The 20,064-nt window shown below is 33.7% G+C and overlaps 2 protein-coding genes across 2 annotated transcripts in view; both read left to right on the forward strand.

The window, feature by feature from the left end:
* LOC104711415 (peroxidase 34-like) lies at nucleotides 14,885-17,269 on the forward strand. Its single transcript, XM_010428113.2, has 4 exons — nucleotides 14,885-15,178; nucleotides 15,806-15,997; nucleotides 16,464-16,632; nucleotides 16,722-17,269. Exons 1-4 carry the CDS (start codon nucleotides 14,942-14,944, stop codon nucleotides 17,189-17,191), a joined length of 1,068 nt encoding a protein of 355 aa, XP_010426415.1. The 5' UTR covers nucleotides 14,885-14,941; the 3' UTR covers nucleotides 17,192-17,269.
* LOC104711416 (peroxidase 34-like) overlaps nucleotides 17,988-20,064 on the forward strand; it is a 2,631-nt gene continuing 554 nt past the window's right edge. The window contains exons 1-4 of the mRNA XM_019229803.1: nucleotides 17,988-18,287; nucleotides 18,668-18,859; nucleotides 19,320-19,488; nucleotides 19,587-19,870. Coding sequence (XP_019085348.1) covers nucleotides 18,048-18,287; nucleotides 18,668-18,859; nucleotides 19,320-19,488; nucleotides 19,587-19,870 — 885 coding nt within the window. The 5' untranslated portion in view covers nucleotides 17,988-18,047. The remainder of the gene's footprint in view (nucleotides 18,288-18,667; nucleotides 18,860-19,319; nucleotides 19,489-19,586; nucleotides 19,871-20,064) is intronic.

Below are 20,064 nucleotides of genomic sequence, written 5' to 3' on the forward strand. Positions count from 1 at the left end.
TAATTGTAAAATCTAAACCCTAACCATCTCATTTGTAAACCCAAACCGACATATATATAATTTTGTTTTAATTGTAAAATCTAAACCCTAACCACTACATTTGTAAACCCAAACCGACATATAATTTTGTTTTAATTGTAAAATCTAAACCCTAACCACTTCATTTGTAAACCCAAACCGACATATAATTTTGTTTGAATTGTAAAATCTAAACCCTAATCACCTCATTTGTAAACCCAAACCGATACATCATTTCATTCTAATTGTAAAATCTAAACCAAGCAAATATTTAACTTTCCTTAAATAAAATTATACAGAATTTGTTTCCTTAATATGTATTGCTTTTTAATTTAATTTTGATTTAGTTTTTTAAACAAGATAATGTATAGAAGATTATGATTGGTTGATAAGGAAGAAGTGAACAAAAAGGTTCACCCTAGGAATGAACCTAAATATTTTTTTTGACATATACTAATATTCTTTAAATTAAATTCCTATTTTATTTTGAATAGTTTATTAGTACCTACTGGATATTTGTTATTGGATTTTATCATATAAACGAACAACTAATCCAATTGTGAGAAATTTTGTAATATGTAATGTACTGGGTTTTAATATTTTTCGAGGCCCATTTGTTATTTCCTTATACCAAATAACATATACGTAATTATATATGAAGATCATCCCATTGTGGAAACAATACTTAGCAGTCTCAGCTACCACCGGTGAAACAGTTGAAATTATCTTGATAGATGTTAAAGTAAGTTTTTAATATATATATATATATATAATAATACAAAAAAAACAATAGAATAATATATATATTAAAAACTTACTTTAACATCTATCAAGATCATTTCAATTGTTTCACCAGCAATAGCTGAGTATTGTTTCCACAATCGGATGATTACCTTAATCTTCCACATATTTTTGAAAAGGTTTCAAATCACAAACATTGTTGAAAGAAGCTATGAGAGAATAAAATATATAATACTTGTAAATTGTTAATTTATTTGCTTGGTGATCTCGTGGAAAAGAATGTGATTGGAATTACATATATATAGGGGTAGTAATTTGAATAAGGGTTTTTTTCTAAAAAATTTTTTTAACAAAGTTCACTTCCCTCCAGTTAAGCAATTTCGAAAGAATATGAAATATTTGATTAGGTATTTAATTCTGATTTTTTAGCAAAATTTGTTAATGCAAATCAAGGATTATTGTTTCTGTTAATATGTTAATACCTTTATTTACACAAATCAAGGATTAAGTGTGATATATATGATTCCTTTTTCGGTTTGGAGTATCTCTGTTTTATATACGGGATTAATGTGGTAATTTAATTAGGAAACTTAATCACTTTTGGAGGAGCAAATCAGAAAACACGTCATATCTTGGTTGCCACTATAAGCAAGGATTAAGCTATTAACACGTGATTTGGAAATATTAAATTGATTTAATTGGCATGCTTTTTTTTTTTTAATAACAAATTTCACTTCTCTCCAATTAAAGCAATTTCGAAAGAATTTGAATTATTTGACTATTTCCGATTGTTTGGCAAAATTTGTTAATGCAAATCAAGGATTATGGTTTCTGTTAATATGTTAATACTAGATTTTAACCCGCGGTACACCGCGGGACAATATTTTTACAATATTAAAAAATTAAATTTTTTAAAATTGTATTTGTTTGTTAATTTTGTTTCTTTTGTTTAGTGTTTAAGATTGTATAATTGTATTTTAATTGTTAATTATAAAATTTGATCAGTTGTATACCGCAGACACGCGACAATTATTTAGTTTTATTTATACTAATGTTACATTTGTACCATATCGAATTTATTATGGTTATAAAAATAGAAATTTTTACTGTTTTTTAGATTTAACCCATGAAAGAATTATTCTTCATTATTATATTTTTAAAATTTTAGTTTTTTAAATTTAATCCGTAAGTTTAAAGTTATTTAGATTTAATCCGTAAAAGAATTATATCCATAAAAATTATTATGCAGTATACCACATATTAATTTATATTATAAATACTCCAATTTATTAGATTTAACCCGTGAAATAATTATTTTTGCATTTTTTATCAGCATATTAATAACCATTAAAGTTTTAATTGTTCATATGAAATAATATAGTTATTACTGAATATTAGAGTTTTTAAAAGAAANCTTGATAGATGTTAAAGTAAGTTTTTAATATATATATATATATATAATAATACAAAAAAAACAATAGAATAATATATATATTAAAAACTTACTTTAACATCTATCAAGATCATTTCAATTGTTTCACCAGCAATAGCTGAGTATTGTTTCCACAATCGGATGATTACCTTAATCTTCCACATATTTTTGAAAAGGTTTCAAATCACAAACATTGTTGAAAGAAGCTATGAGAGAATAAAATATATAATACTTGTAAATTGTTAATTTATTTGCTTGGTGATCTCGTGGAAAAGAATGTGATTGGAATTACATATATATAGGGGTAGTAATTTGAATAAGGGTTTTTTTCTAAAAAATTTTTTTAACAAAGTTCACTTCCCTCCAGTTAAGCAATTTCGAAAGAATATGAAATATTTGATTAGGTATTTAATTCTGATTTTTTAGCAAAATTTGTTAATGCAAATCAAGGATTATTGTTTCTGTTAATATGTTAATACCTTTATTTACACAAATCAAGGATTAAGTGTGATATATATGATTCCTTTTTCGGTTTGGAGTATCTCTGTTTTATATACGGGATTAATGTGGTAATTTAATTAGGAAACTTAATCACTTTTGGAGGAGCAAATCAGAAAACACGTCATATCTTGGTTGCCACTATAAGCAAGGATTAAGCTATTAACACGTGATTTGGAAATATTAAATTGATTTAATTGGCATGCTTTTTTTTTTTTAATAACAAATTTCACTTCTCTCCAATTAAAGCAATTTCGAAAGAATTTGAATTATTTGACTATTTCCGATTGTTTGGCAAAATTTGTTAATGCAAATCAAGGATTATGGTTTCTGTTAATATGTTAATACTAGATTTTAACCCGCGGTACACCGCGGGACAATATTTTTACAATATTAAAAAATTAAATTTTTTAAAATTGTATTTGTTTGTTAATTTTGTTTCTTTTGTTTAGTGTTTAAGATTGTATAATTGTATTTTAATTGTTAATTATAAAATTTGATCAGTTGTATACCGCAGACACGCGACAATTATTTAGTTTTATTTATACTAATGTTACATTTGTACCATATCGAATTTATTATGGTTATAAAAATAGAAATTTTTACTGTTTTTTAGATTTAACCCATGAAAGAATTATTCTTCATTATTATATTTTTAAAATTTTAGTTTTTTAAATTTAATCCGTAAGTTTAAAGTTATTTAGATTTAATCCGTAAAAGAATTATATCCATAAAAATTATTATGCAGTATACCACATATTAATTTATATTATAAATACTCCAATTTATTAGATTTAACCCGTGAAATAATTATTTTTGCATTTTTTATCAGCATATTAATAACCATTAAAGTTTTAATTGTTCATATGAAATAATATAGTTATTACTGAATATTAGAGTTTTTAAAAGAAGAAAATATTGCATAGATATTTTTGGTATATAAAGAAGAAAATGTTGTATAGATATTTCTTAAGTGTAATAAATTTCTTAATATATAAATTGTTTTAGGAAATTATAAATCAAATTTGTAGAGACATTTTAGGAATCTAATTGATTCTGTTTGTAGGTGCATTTTTTTAAGGATTAACTTTGTAAATAAGTATAACTTAAAGAACACCAAATGTACATCAATTTATAGAAACACCACGGGATAATTATTTAGTTTATTTATTATAATGTGAGAAATCTGAGGAATCAACCCTTAAGTACCTCAAATCAAGTAATGTAGATGACTAAATCTACATTTTACAATCAAAATATGTAAAGCAAAAATTTCTATAGAAATTCTATACAAACAAAATCTCTAAAGATAGTTTTGATGATTTTATGAGATTAAAACTTTAATGGGTAGAGTTGTTTTTGGAAAAATCGGAATGTATAAATATTATTAAGATTTTATGGCAATAAATGGAACAAATGTTGGTCGATTTAAGAAAGTTTAGTATTTGAGTTTCTCTGCAATGTTATTTATATAATTTTTTTTAGGGGTTAATATTGTAAATAAAAATTTAAATAAGCAAAACTTAAAGGGCATAACACAAAATGTACTTCAAAAATGTTAATATAGATCTTTATTTACGTAAATCAAGGATTAAGTTTTTTTTTTGTGGAAAATTATGAAATTGTTTATATTAATGGAGATCTAATTAGATAATTATATTTATTTATTTTAAATACCAGAAAATTATTTACCAATAGTTGGTTAAAACAGGGTTTTAAGTAAATCTTGATTTGTAAAAAGAGAATAATAGTACAGTTGTTAAGTAATGTCTTGTGAGTTTTTTTTTTTAACCAAAATTATTATGCTCAAAATATTAATATTTCGTAATATATGATTCATTTTATTATTGTTAAACTAATTTACATCATTTTATTTCAACTTTATGTTATTGTTTCATGCAAATATGTAGATGATGTAAATAGTTGTGCTTGAGTAATTCTGAAATGAATATGAAATTAAATAGAAATCTTTCCAATTGAAATACACATATTAATGGATTTATAGAAATCACATTATTGTGCTTATTCCTAGATATGTGAAATCCTTTACTCTTGATCTGTATTAGTTTCGTAAAAATCACTGCTGTAAGAAGCCATGTGAAAATCAGAGATATATAGTTTGTTAGAATTGTGGAGTTGTTTGCTTGCTCTTGTGAGTGGTGATGTCATTGTTAGTGAGGAAAATGATGTATTTATAGGTGAGAGGAAAGGGTCTGGACGTCTAGGTTTAACATTTTTGTGTAATTAAATAAATAATAATGCAGAGAATTGTAAATAAGTACATGTTTTGAGGATTATTTGATAAAAAATATTTTGAGCTCTGTAATGCTGACATGTCAATTTTTTTTTTTCAAATGTGTTTCTCTATTAATATATAGGGGATGTTTAAAAACGGAAAAATTACTAGAACAATATTTTTTATGCTGCAATATATAATACATCTGTTGTATAGTTACGTTAAATTTCAACAATAGCCTCGGTTTGGTTCCCATTGTTTGAATTTATTGGGTAATATTTGACCATCGTAGAATTCAATTTGCTAGTGCAGAATCTGAAACAGAAGTGTGGTTTGTATATTATTTTCGGGTGCTCTCGAATCTTTCGTGTATTTTTCTTGAAATATATATAAAATTGGTTGGTGTGTTTCTTAGGACTTTTCTCTTCCTTGAAATTAATGTTGTGTGTAAGATTAGTAGCTTTCCTTTGGTCGCATATACCAAACGTGTTTCCGTCATTTTCTTCTTTTTCTTTTTCCAAGCACAAGTGGTTTCTAGCTAACTTTTTTAGGTTTTACGTTGTATAAAAATAATTGGCTGCCTTTGGTCACATGATTACAGTAGAGTTTGTGTGATTCGGTTTCAAATCCATTTAATCTATGTTGTACGTACCTTTATTTTATTATACATAATTTAATTTACTTTTAAATTTATTTTGGTTTTATTCGCTTATTAATGTCAAAGATAAGAAAGTTAAACGCAAAAATTCCTAGATTCCATTTGTGTTTGCGTTTACCATATGCATATTTTTCTTAATTTGACAATCTACTAAGATTTTGTGACTTCATTTGATGATGATGATAATGCATTATTTGTGGGTGGTGAAACTGGTGATGTAAACGACTACTCGAAGGCTTATATATATGGTGGGCTGCTAAAGTCTAAATTTGTTGGGTCTGTGCGTCATGTCGTCGGAAGATTTTGACAAGAACTCTATAATTGTTACTATACGTAACTCTCCTCATAGGATAACTCACGTGTCCTTTTTCTCTTGTTTTTTTTCCATATTTCCTCCACAAGAAAATAAAACTTCAGAGATCTTTAAGAGATTTTTAACAAGCCAATTGGGACCAAATGGAGACAATTTCATGTGGGTTAAATCGTATATTTCAGATAGATTAGACAGCTAGTATTGTTTTATCTGCAGTGAGTATATTAAGTCGCTATACGTGATGATCTCGTTAGATATATTTTTTTTCCCTGTTTTAGTTTCAACGATAAGTATTGCCTCAGTGACCTCAGTCCTGCCAGCAAAAACGACACCGTTCATATTCGATTTCGTTATTACTTGTCTTTGTATCAGACTGTTTTTGTTTCTTAGTATGGATTGATGATCTGATAATAGTTTGATTCAATTCTAATAACCTTTTGCATGAAAGCAAAATCTATCAGAACCAATAATTCTAGTGAGATAAACCTCCGCTTTAAAGTCATTATCTCATTATACAAAGAGATCATGAGGGACTTGAGTAAAAAGAAGAGGGCACCGTTTAGGAGTGTAGGTGAAGAACGTGGCGGACACGAGGATGATCTTATTTTCAAATTTAGAAAAAAAAATAGCAAGAAAAAAAATAGCTATTGGCGAATGGCGATGTTGATTTTTCGTTTGTCTTTTAGCGGGTGACGACAACCGAGATTTTTGTAAGGTCATTGAGGAGTTATTTTTGTCTTAATATTATAATGGAAATTATTATGAAAGATTTTTATGGACATTTCATCGAAACATATGTTTAAGGGTTTGGATTTACACGAATCATGATATGTTTTTACAAAATTTATCCTAAGACAATATGTTTTGTAAGGTATTAATCTAACTTTTTTAAGTTTTGAGAATTTGGTTATAGTTTTACGATTACTGCACGAAAGTTCGATTAGAATTAGGTACACTTATGATTATTAGTTATTTTTAATCTGATATAAACTATAGAAAAGCCAAAAGAGAAAAACAATTGTTTGTCGGTCGCTGGATATCACTGGATTTTGCGTTTGACGAAATATTATTATTCTATTTAACAAAACAAAAAATAAATTCTATACACGAGTGTCAAAAAATAAATTTTCCAACGTTATTCAAAAATTTTTTTGGGTATCGCCTCTTCATATTTGGAGGAGTTTTGATTTGTATTGTCCGTTTTTAACATGATATAATATATTATATCATACGTGTTTTATATGGTAAGTGAAAAAGTTTGTATTCTACTCTTGTTGTGCAGAAAGGGGAAGAAATATGATTGGAGATAACTTGGAAACAATATACGTATCTTATGGATCACCTACTGTAATTTGACAAAACCTGATAATAAAATAAAGTCCTTATATCTTAAAACGTGCGAGTTTGCATGGATTGATGTATGAATGGACGATTACTTTTTCTAAATATTCCTTACTATTCTTCTATAAATATTTTAATCTTGGTTTTGTTTCATTGTTGGCTTTTGACATCAGCAATATTAACATCTCTTACTATTCTTCTATAAATAACTTGAATACTTAAGACTTTAAGAGTGGATATGTATATAGAGATAAATTTAAACAATTGTCAACAAAATTAACGTATACCAATATACTATGTATAAACTGACAATTTAGATTTATTCTTCTAACTTTCCATAGATAGAGATAGCGTACGTGGAATAATACATGATATCTATCGTCGTTAGTTGAAATAGTTGACACAAAGAAGAACCTTCATGTTGTAAAACACTTGGTGGACTCTATCCAACCGGCCCATTATCAATCTGTCCGTACGCAGCCTCTCGACCACACTTGGTCGAGAGCCTTTGGCCCGTTAGTCGAAGCCCATCAGCGATAGCATTAGTATGTCGGTTTTACCTTAGGATTTGTAACACTATATATATATGTTGTAACCTCAATTCCTATCAATAATAATCTAAGAGATTTACTCCCTAAACTCCCTAATTTACAACACGTTATCAGCACGATAGCCTCTCTCCCAAAACCCTAAAGCAGCCGCCTATTCTCCCTTACCCTAAAACCCTAAACCGACTTCCTGTTCTTACTTCCATCCGAGATCAAATCCTTCCTGTTCGAAGATCCTCTTGTTCACAAGCAACCCTTAGCTTGTGATCAAAGTTCTCTCGACAGCTTGGTCGAGGTTTGCTGTTCGCGGTTCGTCGATCGGGGGTGAGTGCGAGAAGCTGTTCGCGGGAAGCAAGGAGCTGTTCGTGGGGAAGCTGTTCGTGGTTCGTGGTCAAGAGATATCTGAGGTCTTTAGCTCCCAGATCAATTCCAGTCAGAATCCTTGTGGTGTTAAGGTAAACAAAATTCAAACTTCTTAAAACCACATAATTGAATCTGGAACTAAAAACTATTGAACCCTAAAATATCCAAGTAAACTAACAAACAAATTTAAGATCTATAATCCTATAAACTTTAAAATCTATTCACATAGGATTGTTAGATTGTTTGTTAAATTGCACCAAATTATATCAAGCTTTAAAATTGTTGATTGACTGCTTGATTGTTGCATAAGAACCTAGAACTAATTTAGATTCATAAGGATCAGATTATTACAGATTGTTCTAGGAAATTAAAACTTGGATCATTCATGCATAACAATTAAAATCGGACCATGTTTAGGTTGTTATAAAATCGATTGCATGAATTATATTTTAGGATTGTTTAAACTGTTCTTGAGAAATTCAAGAAGAAAATTCCCTAGATCCTAAATTCATAAACTCGAAAATTTTAGAGTTGTTCTAGGATAATTTCCAAATTAAAATTATAGTACTTATCCTAAATTAATCTGATTAAATAAAACTTTTGCTAAGTTTCTATAAATTAAAACTTTAAATCGGAAATTAAAATATTGGTTAGGATAAGTCCTTAATCAAAATAGTAATTATCCAAATTCCTTAAAAATCAAAAATATTTAATCCTAAATCAAATAGGAAACTATAAGATAAGGAAATCCTATCTAGGAATAAGGAAATTGTTGCATGCATGTAGCTATTTAGTTTTGTTGTCTTGCATGCATGAATTTAAACCGAAAAAACTATAAGAGGCAAGGCATGGTTCGGTCTCAAATACCGCATGACCTAAGGCACAAATACCGCATGACCTGAAAATTATTTGTTGCATGGTTCGGTCTCAAATACCGCATGCTAAATGTCGGTTGTCTATATTTATGCAGATGGCTAATCTCAAGAGCCTAGACTACCCTATTCTGCAAGCTTCCAGAAAGAATTACTTGCAATGGGCCAATGACACCGAAATCTACTTGTCATCAAATGGCCTGAAAGGGTGCATCGATGAGGATATTGAGTCTACGGACAGGAACAAGAGTAAGTGTCTCCAGCACATACATCATCACATTGCTGAGAGTATCAAAAGCCAGTACCTCTTCCTAAGAGATCCTCTCTCCCTTTGGACACAGCTTAAACGCCGTTATGGGCACCAAAAGACGGTGCTCCTTCCAAAGGCAGAGTTTGATTGGAAGAGCCTAAGGATCCTGGATTACAAATCCGTGGAAGAGTATAACTCTGAGCTCTTTAGGATTGTCTCACTCCTTAGGCTGTGTGGGAAAGAGGTGACTGAGCAGGAGCTGATTGAGAAGACATTGTCTACCTTCAGCCCTAATAACAGAGTACTCCAGCAACAATATCGGCACCAAAAGCTTGCTGACTATGGGGAACTCATTGAGTGTTTACTGCTCGCTGAGCAGAACGATGAGTTGTTGATGATGAACAGTGCTATGCGACCTCCTGGTACAGCCCCATTACCAGAAGCAAATAAGGTCGACTTGGGAAAGAAAGCTGTAGTAGAGTCTAATGAGCCTAAGGAGCCTAGTGAGATCAACTACGTCCACAGAGATAGACACTATGGCCGTGGTGGCCGTGGTGGCAGAGGACGTAGTGGTCGAGGGGGCCAGGCTGGTCGAGGAGGCCGCGGACGTGGTGGTAAGGGCCGTGGGTCCTTTAAGCCAAACTCCAAGGCCAAATCGACTTGCCACCGATGTGGTATGTCAAACCACTGGGCCAAGAACTGCAGAACTCCCAAACACCTCATTGATGCATATCAAGAATCTCTTAAGAAAAATCCAGAAGCAAACTATGTACACATCGATGATGAAGGAGACTTCGATCATGAGAATGATGATTTGCTAGGATATGAGACCTCCGACTGCCTCAAAGATGTTGAATGAATTTCGAATTTATTTTGGTTTATTTTCTATGCTTTATGATTTAATTTCCTTTTTAATGTAATGGATAATTGCTTTGAATTAAATTCAATGGATTTTATTTTATAAACTATTCTATTAAAATCCAAAATTCTTGTCCTATTTATAGACATGGCCAAGGACATGAGTGAATTAGTAGTGGATAGTGGCTCCAGCCACACCATACTNAACTTGGGAAAGAAAGCTGTAGTTGAGTCTAATGAGCCTAAGGAGCCTAGTGAGATCAACTACGTCCACAGAGATAGACACTATGGCCGTGGTGGCCGTGGTGGCAGAGGACGTAGTGGTCGAGGGGGCCAGGCTGGTCAAGGAGGCCACGGACGTGGTGGTAAGGGCCGTGGGTCCTTTAAGCCAAACTCCAAGGCCAAATCGACTTGCCACCGATGTGGTATGTCAAACCACTGGGCCAAGAACTGCAGAACTCCCAAACACCTCATTGATGCATACCAAGAATCTCTTAAGAAAAATCCAGAAGCAAACTATGTACACATCGATGATGAAGGAGACTTCGATCATGAGAATGATGACTTGCTAGGATATGAGACCTCCGACTGCCTCAAAGATGTTGAATGAATTTCGAATTTATTTTGGTTTATTTTCTATGCTTTATGATTTAATTTCCTTTTAATGTAATGGATAATTGCTTTGAATTAAATTCAATGGATTTTATTTTATAAACTATTCTATTAAAATCCGAAATTCTTGTCCTATTTATAGACATGGCCGAGGACATGAGTGAATTAGTAGTGGATAGTGGCTCCAGCCACACCATACTAAAAGATAAGAGATATTTCATAAATCTTATAATGAAAAGTGCAAATGTTAATACAATTGCGGGTATAGCAAATATTATAGAAGGCTATGGCCAAGCACACATATTGTTGCCTAACGGAACTCATATTGAGTTATGTGATGCTTTATACTCACCCAGCTCTAAGAGAAGCTTATTGAGCTTTAAAGACATAAGGTCAAATGGTTATCATATTGAAACCAAGGGTGAAGGATCTAAAGAGTTCCTCTACATTACAGAAAATGTGAAAGGACAAAAGAAGATCCTAGAGACTATACCTGCCTTAGCCTCTGGTCTATACCATGCTAAGATTAACATGATAGAAGCCAACTTGGCTAAGCACAAAATATACAAAGAAAGTTTCACTTTATGGCATGACCGGCTTGGCCATCCGGGAACTAACATGATGCGTAAATTGATAAAGAGTTCAAAAGGGCACAACCTTAAAGAAAGAAAAGTTCTCCCTAAGAATCTCACATGTGTGGCATGTGCACAAGGGAAACTTATTGTAAGACCTTCACCAGTAAAAGTCACAAGAGAGACTTTACATTTTCTGGAAAGGATACAAGGTGACATATGTGGGCCGATACACCCACCTAGTGGGACATTTCGATATTTCATGGTGATGATAGATGCATCAACCAGATGGTCCCACGTATGCTTGTTATCCACGAGAAACTTAGCATTTGCTAAGCTCTTAGCTCAAATCATTCGATTAAGAGCACATTTTCCAGACTTTCCACTTAAGACTATACGTCTAGATAATGCTGGTGAATTTACATCCCAAGCGTTTAATGATTACTGTATGTCCATGGGGGTGAGTGTGGAACATCCTGTGGCACATGTACATACACAAAACGGATTAGATGAATCCTTCATTAAACAAATACAATTGATAGCTCGACCATTGTTAATGCGATCGAAGCTTCCTGTGTCGGCTTGGGGACACGCGGTCTTACACGCAGCAGAACTCATACGCATCAGGCCATCTAGTGAACACAAATATTCCCCATCCCAACTCCTATCGGGTCAAGAGCCAGACTTATCCCATCTTAAGACATTTGGTTGTGCCGTTTATATACCAATTGCTCCACCACAGAGAACAAAGATGGGACCACAGAGGAGAATGGGAATATATGTGGGGTATGAGTCTCCCACCATAATAAGGTATCTCGAGCCACTGACAGGAGACCTGTTCAAGGCCAGATACGCGGACTGTCAATTTATTGAGTCCGAATTCCCTATGTTAGGTGGGGAGACCAGCAAGATGAGCAAAGAATTGACATGGAATCAAACATCCTTAGAATGGCAAGATCCTCGAACTATAGCATGTGATGCAGAAGTTCAGAAGATTATACATCTTCAACAGCTAGCTAATCAATTGCCAGATTCCTTTGCTGACCCGAAAAGAGTAACAAAATCGTACATACCAGCTTGCAATGCACCAGTACGTATTGATGTTCACAAGGAACACAATAATCAAGTTGCTACAGAGTCTATGCCACGTTTGAAACGGGGTAGACCATTAGGTTCCAAAGATAAGAATCCTCGGAAAACAAAGAGTGCAAAACAGACCGAGGCTAAGGGAATTCTAGAAAAGCCAGACGTTGTCACAGAAACTCCTACGGCACCAAATGAGGCTCAGGACGCTGAACCTCAAGAGCCTGAAGGAGTTGACAACAATGAGATCTCGATAAACTATATAATGTCTGGAATACAATGGAACCGAAAAGATGTCGACATTGATGATATATTTGCATACAAGGTAGCACTTGAAATAAATGAGGATCATGAGCCCACATCTATACTAGAGTGTACACAAAGCAAAGATTGGCTTAAATGGAAAGAAGCCATAGATGTGGAGCTAAACTCTTTAAAGAAGAGAAGTGTGTTTGGTCCGACCTTAAGGATAACACCAGAAATTAAACCAGTTGGACACAAATGGGTCTTTGTAAGAAAGAGAAATGAGAGAAACGAGATTGTCAGATACAAGGCAAGGCTCGTAGCACAAGGATTCTCTCAAAGACCTGGCATAGATTATGAGGAGACATACTCCCCTGTGATGGATGCAACGACTTTTAGATATCTAATAAGTCTGGCCATAAGAGAAAGTTTAGATTTGCGGTTAATGGATGTTGTAACTGCATATCTATACGGTCCACTGGATAATAAAATTTATATGAGATTACCAGAGGGTATAGAACTCAAAGATAAGAAGAGTTCTAGAGACCAATACTGCATAAGGCTAGACAAATCGCTTTATGGACTGAGACAGAATGGTCGAATGTGATATAACCGGCTAAGTGAATATTTAGCCAAGGAAGGTTATAGGAATGACCCGATCAGTCCTTGTATATTCATAAAGAAATTCGCGAATAAGGGATTTGTAATAATAGCAGTATATGTGGATGATTTAAACATCCTTGGAACCTCTGGGGAAATCGCCCAAACAGTAGGATATCTCAAGAAAGAGTTTGAGATGAAAGACCTAGGCAAGACAAAATTCTGTTTGGGATTACAGCTTGAGTACATAAACAATGGGATCCTTGTGCATCAAAAGGCATACACAGAAAAGGTACTCAAGAGATTTAATATGGAGCAAGCTCACTCATTGACTAGCCCAATGGTTGTGAGAAGTGTAGAAGTGGATAAAGATCCATTTGCTCCTAAGAAGGACAATGAAGAAATTCTTGGTCCTGAAGTGCCTTACCTCAGTGCTATAGGAGCATTAATGTTCTTGGCTAGCCACACTAGACCTGACATATGCTTCGCAGTAAACCTTCTGGCAAGATACAGTTCTTGTCCGACCATAAGGCACTGGAATGGTATAAAACACATTCTGCGTTACCTACAAGGAACGACAGACTTTGGTTTATTTTACACTAACCATAACAAAGAAGGTTTAGTTGGTTTTGCTGATGCAGGTTATCTGTCCGACCCACACAATGGTAAATCACAAACAGGTTATGTGTTTACACACGGTGGTACAGCGATCTCTTGGCGTTCTATGAAGCAGACTCTAGTAGCCACATCCTCAAATCACGCTGAGATCCTAGCCATGCATGAAGCCAGCCGTGAGTGTGTTTGGTTGCGGTCAATGACTCAGCACATTCGGACAGACAGTGGCATGGACATAGACAAATCAGCAACGGTCATCTATGAAGACAATACAGCCTGCATCGCACAACTCAAAGAAGGTTACATCAAGGGAGATCGGACAAAGCACATCCTGCCGAAGTTCTTCTACACACATGAACTACAAAAGGCCAGAGAAGTTCAAGTGGTGCAAGTTCAGTCATATGACAACTCAGCCGATCTCTTCACCAAGGCATTACCGACAACAACATTCAAGAAGCTCACGCACCATATTGGAATGCGGAGGCTTAAGAACTTGAAGTGATGCTTGGAACAGGGGGAGCAATGTGTGCTGTACTCTTTTTCCTTCACTAAGGTTTTGTCCCAATGGGTTTTCCTGGTAAGGTTTTAATGAGGCAGCATCCCCTAAGCACATTGCATCGATCCCTTCCTCGCATAGGCACGGTTGTATCGTCCAAGGGGGAATGTTGTAAAACACTTGGTGGACTCTATCCAACCGGCCCATTATCAGTCCGTCCGTACGCAGCCTCTCGACCACACTTGGTCGAGAGCCTTCGGCCCGTTAGTCGAAGCCCATCGGTGATAGCATTAGTATGTCGGTTTTACCTTAGGACTTGTAACACTATATATATATGTTGTAACCTCAATTCCTATCAATAATAACCTAAGAGATTTACTCCCTAAACTCCCTAATTTACAACACTTCATTTGTTGTTCGAGAGAAATGCCTTCATACGAGAGGGAAAAAAAAAAAAGAATAAGCAAAAAAAAAAAAAAATTATGCCTCCAGATTTGACCCATTTTGGCTATAAAAGGATTCTTTAAGATATGGACCTTATTCATCCTCTCCATTAAACCCAATCAAAGAGTTTCTGTTTTCCTTGTAAAAGATGAAGTTCTCTGCTTCTTCGTCTTCTACTTCGTTCACATGGACAATCTTAATCACATTGGGATGTCTTATGCTTCGCGCGTCTTTGTCCGATGCTCAGCTTACTCCTACCTTTTACGACACTTCATGTCCTAACGTCACCAACATCATAAGAGATACCATTGTCAACGAGTTAAGGTCAGACCCTCGTATCGCTGCGAGCATTCTTCGCCTTCACTTTCACGACTGCTTTGTTAATGTAAGAATTCACTTTTCATACATCTATAGCGTTATGAATTACTGTGGTTCATCTTATAAATATTAATATGTTAGTGTAAAAAGTAGATAAAAACAAAAGTAGATAACAAATATTCTTAGTCATCAGCACACGCAAACTGTCTTAGTTAATACTCTTTTCACGTATGTTAGATGCCATATGTTTGCTTTTCCTATAGAATTAATACTTATCTCTCGTCGACAATGATGTTACTGGTTACTTATTAATTAATTTCTTGCACAAGGATGGTTTCCAAAACGTTTATGAAGTCGGATTCACGAAGATAAATTATTAGTGTTACATTAGTTAGGAAGAGCATATGGTGCCGTACATAGCACGTCAGAAATTTAACATCCATCAATCATTTTTGTTTTTTTTTTGTTAAGGGACATATATATATTAAAAAGACTTTTCAAACATCATTATATTGATAGGTAGAAATATAATCTTCATTGATTACTTGCTTTAGAGGAACACATGACTTTAATGGATTAAAAAAAAGTTTTATCTTAAACTGTTGTTACCTTTGGTAAACTCAAAAGCTATGGATGTAATACATTTATACATTGCCTAATAATTTGTTAAAATAATATTTTGAAATTCTGAAAGGGTTGTGACGCATCGATCTTGTTGGACAACACAACATCATTCCGCACAGAGAAAGATGCGTTTGGAAACGCAAATTCGACTCGGGGATTTCCTGTGATTGATAGAATGAAATCCGCAATAGAGAGGGCGTGCCCAAGAACCGTTTCATGCGCAGATGTGCTCACCATTGCAGCTCAACAATCTGTCACGCTGGTATGCTTCTCCATTGTTCCATATTCATGACAAACATTTTTTCAACTTTATATATCAAATAGTGACTTTACATAAAATCAAACATGACGGAAAAATAGAAAAATTGGGATATTTTTAGTTTTTTTGGAAAGTCACAATCTATACTTATATGAAAAGTATTCAAAATTATTTGAAAAATATTCAAAACGCGTGGCCCCGTTTAGAAATTTTGATAGCCACTCTGTCTCATTACTTGGATTTACCTGGTCTTTGTTAAAAAAAAAAGGATTTACCTGGTTAGGATTATTCGTTTTGACTACATTTTTCGTTAGTCAAAACGAATAATTTTTCATTTTTTCCAAGAAATAGTGCAGCCTAAAACAACTTCCTTTTGAGTATATAATTAATGATTTTATAATACTTGTTTGTATTTTTCTCTTTGAGTATTCGAGTGGTTTATTTGTATATAATGGATACTGTACTATAGGCAGGAGGTCCTTCTTGGAGGGTTCCTTTGGGGAGAAGAGACAGCTTACAAGCATTTATGGAACTCGCTAATGAAAATCTTCCTGGTCCATCCTCCACACTTCAAGTACTTAAAGAAAAATTTGGAAATGTTGGCCTCGACCGTCCTTCTGATCTTGTTGCTCTTTCCGGTAATTAACAAAATATATTACACACCATTTGATGTAATTGCAATTAGCGAGTTCATTTCTAATATAATCATGGTCTTTCTTTTGTTTAGGGGGTCACACATTTGGTAAAAATCAATGTCAATTTATTATAGACAGATTATACAACTTCAGCGAGACCGGTTTACCCGACCCTACTCTCAACGCTACTTACCTCCAGACTCTTCGTGGACTATGTCCCCAAAATGGCAATCTAAGTGCCTTGGTGGATTTTGATCTGCGCACGCCTACGGTTTTCGATAACAAATACTATGTGAATCTGAAAGAGCAAAAAGGTCTTATCCAGAGCGACCAAGAGTTGTTCTCTAGCCCCGATGCAGCTGACACAATCCCCTTGGTGAGAGCATATGCTGATGGCACACAAACATTCTTCAACGCATTTGTGGAGGCAATAAATAGGATGGGAAACATTACACCTCTTACAGGAACTCAAGGACAAATCAGGTTGAATTGTAGGGTGGTGAATTCCAACTCTCTACTCCATGATGTGGTGGAGATTGTTGACTTTGTTAGCTCCATGTGATAATTGTTTATTAAATATGTATGTGGCTACAAGAATACATATCAATAAATAAAACTCTGAAGAATTTACTTGAGAATATTTAAATTTAAAATCTCTGTTTTTCTAGATTTTCTAAAACATATATATATCACTACGTGTTCTCTCGTGCATGTTGTCATAATTCATTTCAACAACAACAATTAAAAAAAAAAAAAAAATAGATACACATGTCACTAAAATATAGATTATTATAGGATTCGCCATATACAGCTCCATATCAAACGTTGCGAGTAAATACGTAAACCTCTATTTCTTCTCTACAAGCTACTACCCTGGCATTAATGATGCCTAACAACGTTGAAAACTACATAGACATCGAACGTGACTAGCTAATGATGCCTAACAACGTTGAAAACTACATAGACATCGAACGTGACAGCTAATCACATGATTGAGGCTGTAGCCAGAGGTCGAGTTGCGGCGGCTGAGAATTTTCTGCTAAGTCCTCGAGTAGAAGATATCTGATTTTTATTTTACTGTATACTGACCATGTTAAATGTTAATACACAAAATATGACCATGTTTCGTTTTTATTAGAAAATATCTGATTTTTTTATCTGACTGTATAATAATGAACATGTTTGGTTTTTATTAGAAAATATCTAATTTTTATCTGACTGTATAATGACCATGTTTATCAAAAAAAAAATACAGAAAATGTGAGAAAGTTTGAGGTTACTAAGTATGAATACCCCAAAAGAAAAAAGCCTCCAAGTTAGTCAAGTTTTGTCTATAAAAGGATTCTTTAAGATATGGATCTTACTCATCTTCTCTCTGGTAAACCAAATCACATCGTTTTCTTTTTTTCTTTCAAAAAATGCATCGCTCTTCCACTTCTTCTTCTTCTACTTCGTTCACTTGGACAGCCTTAATCACATTGGGATGTCTTATGCTATATGCCTCTTTGTCCGATGCTCAACTTACCCCTACCTTTTATGACAGTTCGTGCCCTAACGTTACCAACATCGTACGCGATACCATTGTCAACGAGTTAAGGTCAGACCCTCGTATTGCCGCGAGCATCCTTCGTCTTCACTTCCACGACTGCTTTGTGAATGTAAGATATTTACTTTTTCACATATCTATCACGTTGCTAACTATTGTATGTAACTATGAATCATGTTAATGATTTTTCAATGTTTTTATTCATATTATATTATCTAATTGCATTTATTATTTGAATTTTATTATATAACCATTTTAATGAGATTGTATATAAACATTTCATTAGTTTAGTTTATTTAAGATATTTTATCTTTATTGCGTAGAATTTGGATTTTATAGATTACAAAAAAAATACTAAATATTACATCAGACTGGTGTAAAAATTTAACTTTATATTTATGGATGTGATACACTGACTAACATCTTTTTCAAAACCAAAAAAAAAATATATTGACTAACGATTTGGCAAATGGTATTTTGGACTTTTTAAAGGGTTGTGATGCATCAATCTTGTTAGACAACACGACATCGTTTCGAACAGAGAAAGATGCGTTTGGAAACGCAAATTCGGCTCGGGGATTTCCTGTAATTGATAGGATGAAAGCCGCAGTGGAGAGGGCATGCCCAAGAACGGTGTCATGCGCGGATATGCTAACCATCGCAGCTCAACAATCTGTCACTTTGGTATATGCTCCACTTTATCATTCTTTTTTTCATTACTGTTTACAATAATGAAATAGTCACTTAACAAAGTAAACACGACAACCTGACTTTGTAAACAATATTTTTTCTTTTTTTTCTTGTTTTAGAAGGTCGCACTTAAAATTTCGTATCAACCTTTCAACCATATATGACCAAGAATTCAAACTTATTTTAGGAAAATATTCAAAAGGGTGCGTGGTCCCGTTAAGAAATCTTGATAGGTCGTTTAAATTTATTGAAAAGAAAAAAACAAAAAAAAGATGTCGTCACAATAATATAATTGGTAAGACTACGTTTTATGTTAACAAAAAAAAAAAATTATAATTTCATACTTTTCAAGAATATATTGGAGATGAAAAAAATATCTTCCTATTATATCATCTATGAAATTATTGAACATGTTTTTCTCCTTACGCATTGAAATTTCTGACTGATATCATAGGCGGGAGGTCCTTCTTGGAGAGTTCCTTTGGGAAGAAGAGACAGCTTACAAGCATTTTTGCAACTCGCTAATGCAAATCTTCCTGGTCCAGCCTCCACACTTCAAGTACTTAAAGATCGATTTAGAAATGTTGGCCTCGACCGTCCTTCTGATCTCGTTGCGCTCTCTGGTAATTAATAAAAGGATATTAAACACCAATTCATATAGTTGTACGTAATCACGCTGAGTTTGTTATTAATTTGATCTTATGGTCTTTCTTTTGTTTAGGTGGCCACACATTTGGTAAAAACCAGTGCCGGTTTATTATAAACAGACTATACAACTTTAGCAACACCGGTTTACCCGACCCTACTCTCAACACTACTTACCTCCAAACTCTTCGTGGATTGTGTCCTCGTAATGGTAACCAAAGTGCCTTGGTGGATTTTGATTTGCGTACGCCTACGGTATTCGACAACAAATACTACGTTAACCTTGGTGAGCGAAAAGGTCTTATCCAGAGCGACCAAGAGTTGTTCTCTAGCCCCAATGCAACTGACACTATCCCTTTGGTGAGATCATATGCTAATAGCACACAAACCTTCTTCAATGCGTTTGTGGAGGCGATGAATAGGATGGGAAATATCACACCTCTCACAGGAACTCAAGGACAAATCAGATTGAATTGTAGGGTGGTGAATTCCAACTCTATACTCCAAGATGTGGTTGAAATTGTTGACTTTGTTAGCTCTATGTGATCGATCGA

This window comes from Camelina sativa, chromosome 9, assembly GCF_000633955.1.
Source record: "Camelina sativa cultivar DH55 chromosome 9, Cs, whole genome shotgun sequence".
Lineage (NCBI taxonomy): Eukaryota > Viridiplantae > Streptophyta > Magnoliopsida > Brassicales > Brassicaceae > Camelina > Camelina sativa.

What these genes read in the sequence shown, in the direction of transcription:
- LOC104711415 (XM_010428113.2), top strand. Translation starts at nt 14,942, where the DNA reads ATGAAGTTCTCTGCTTCTTCGTCTTCTACTTCGTTCACATGGACAATC. An exon ending in TTCACGACTGCTTTGTTAAT is followed by an intron (nt 15,179 to 15,805) that starts GTAAGAATTCAC and finishes AAATTCTGAAAG; the next exon opens with GGTTGTGACGCATCGATCTT. An exon ending in TGATCTTGTTGCTCTTTCCG is followed by an intron (nt 16,633 to 16,721) that starts GTAATTAACAAA and finishes TCTTTTGTTTAG; the next exon opens with GGGGTCACACATTTGGTAAA.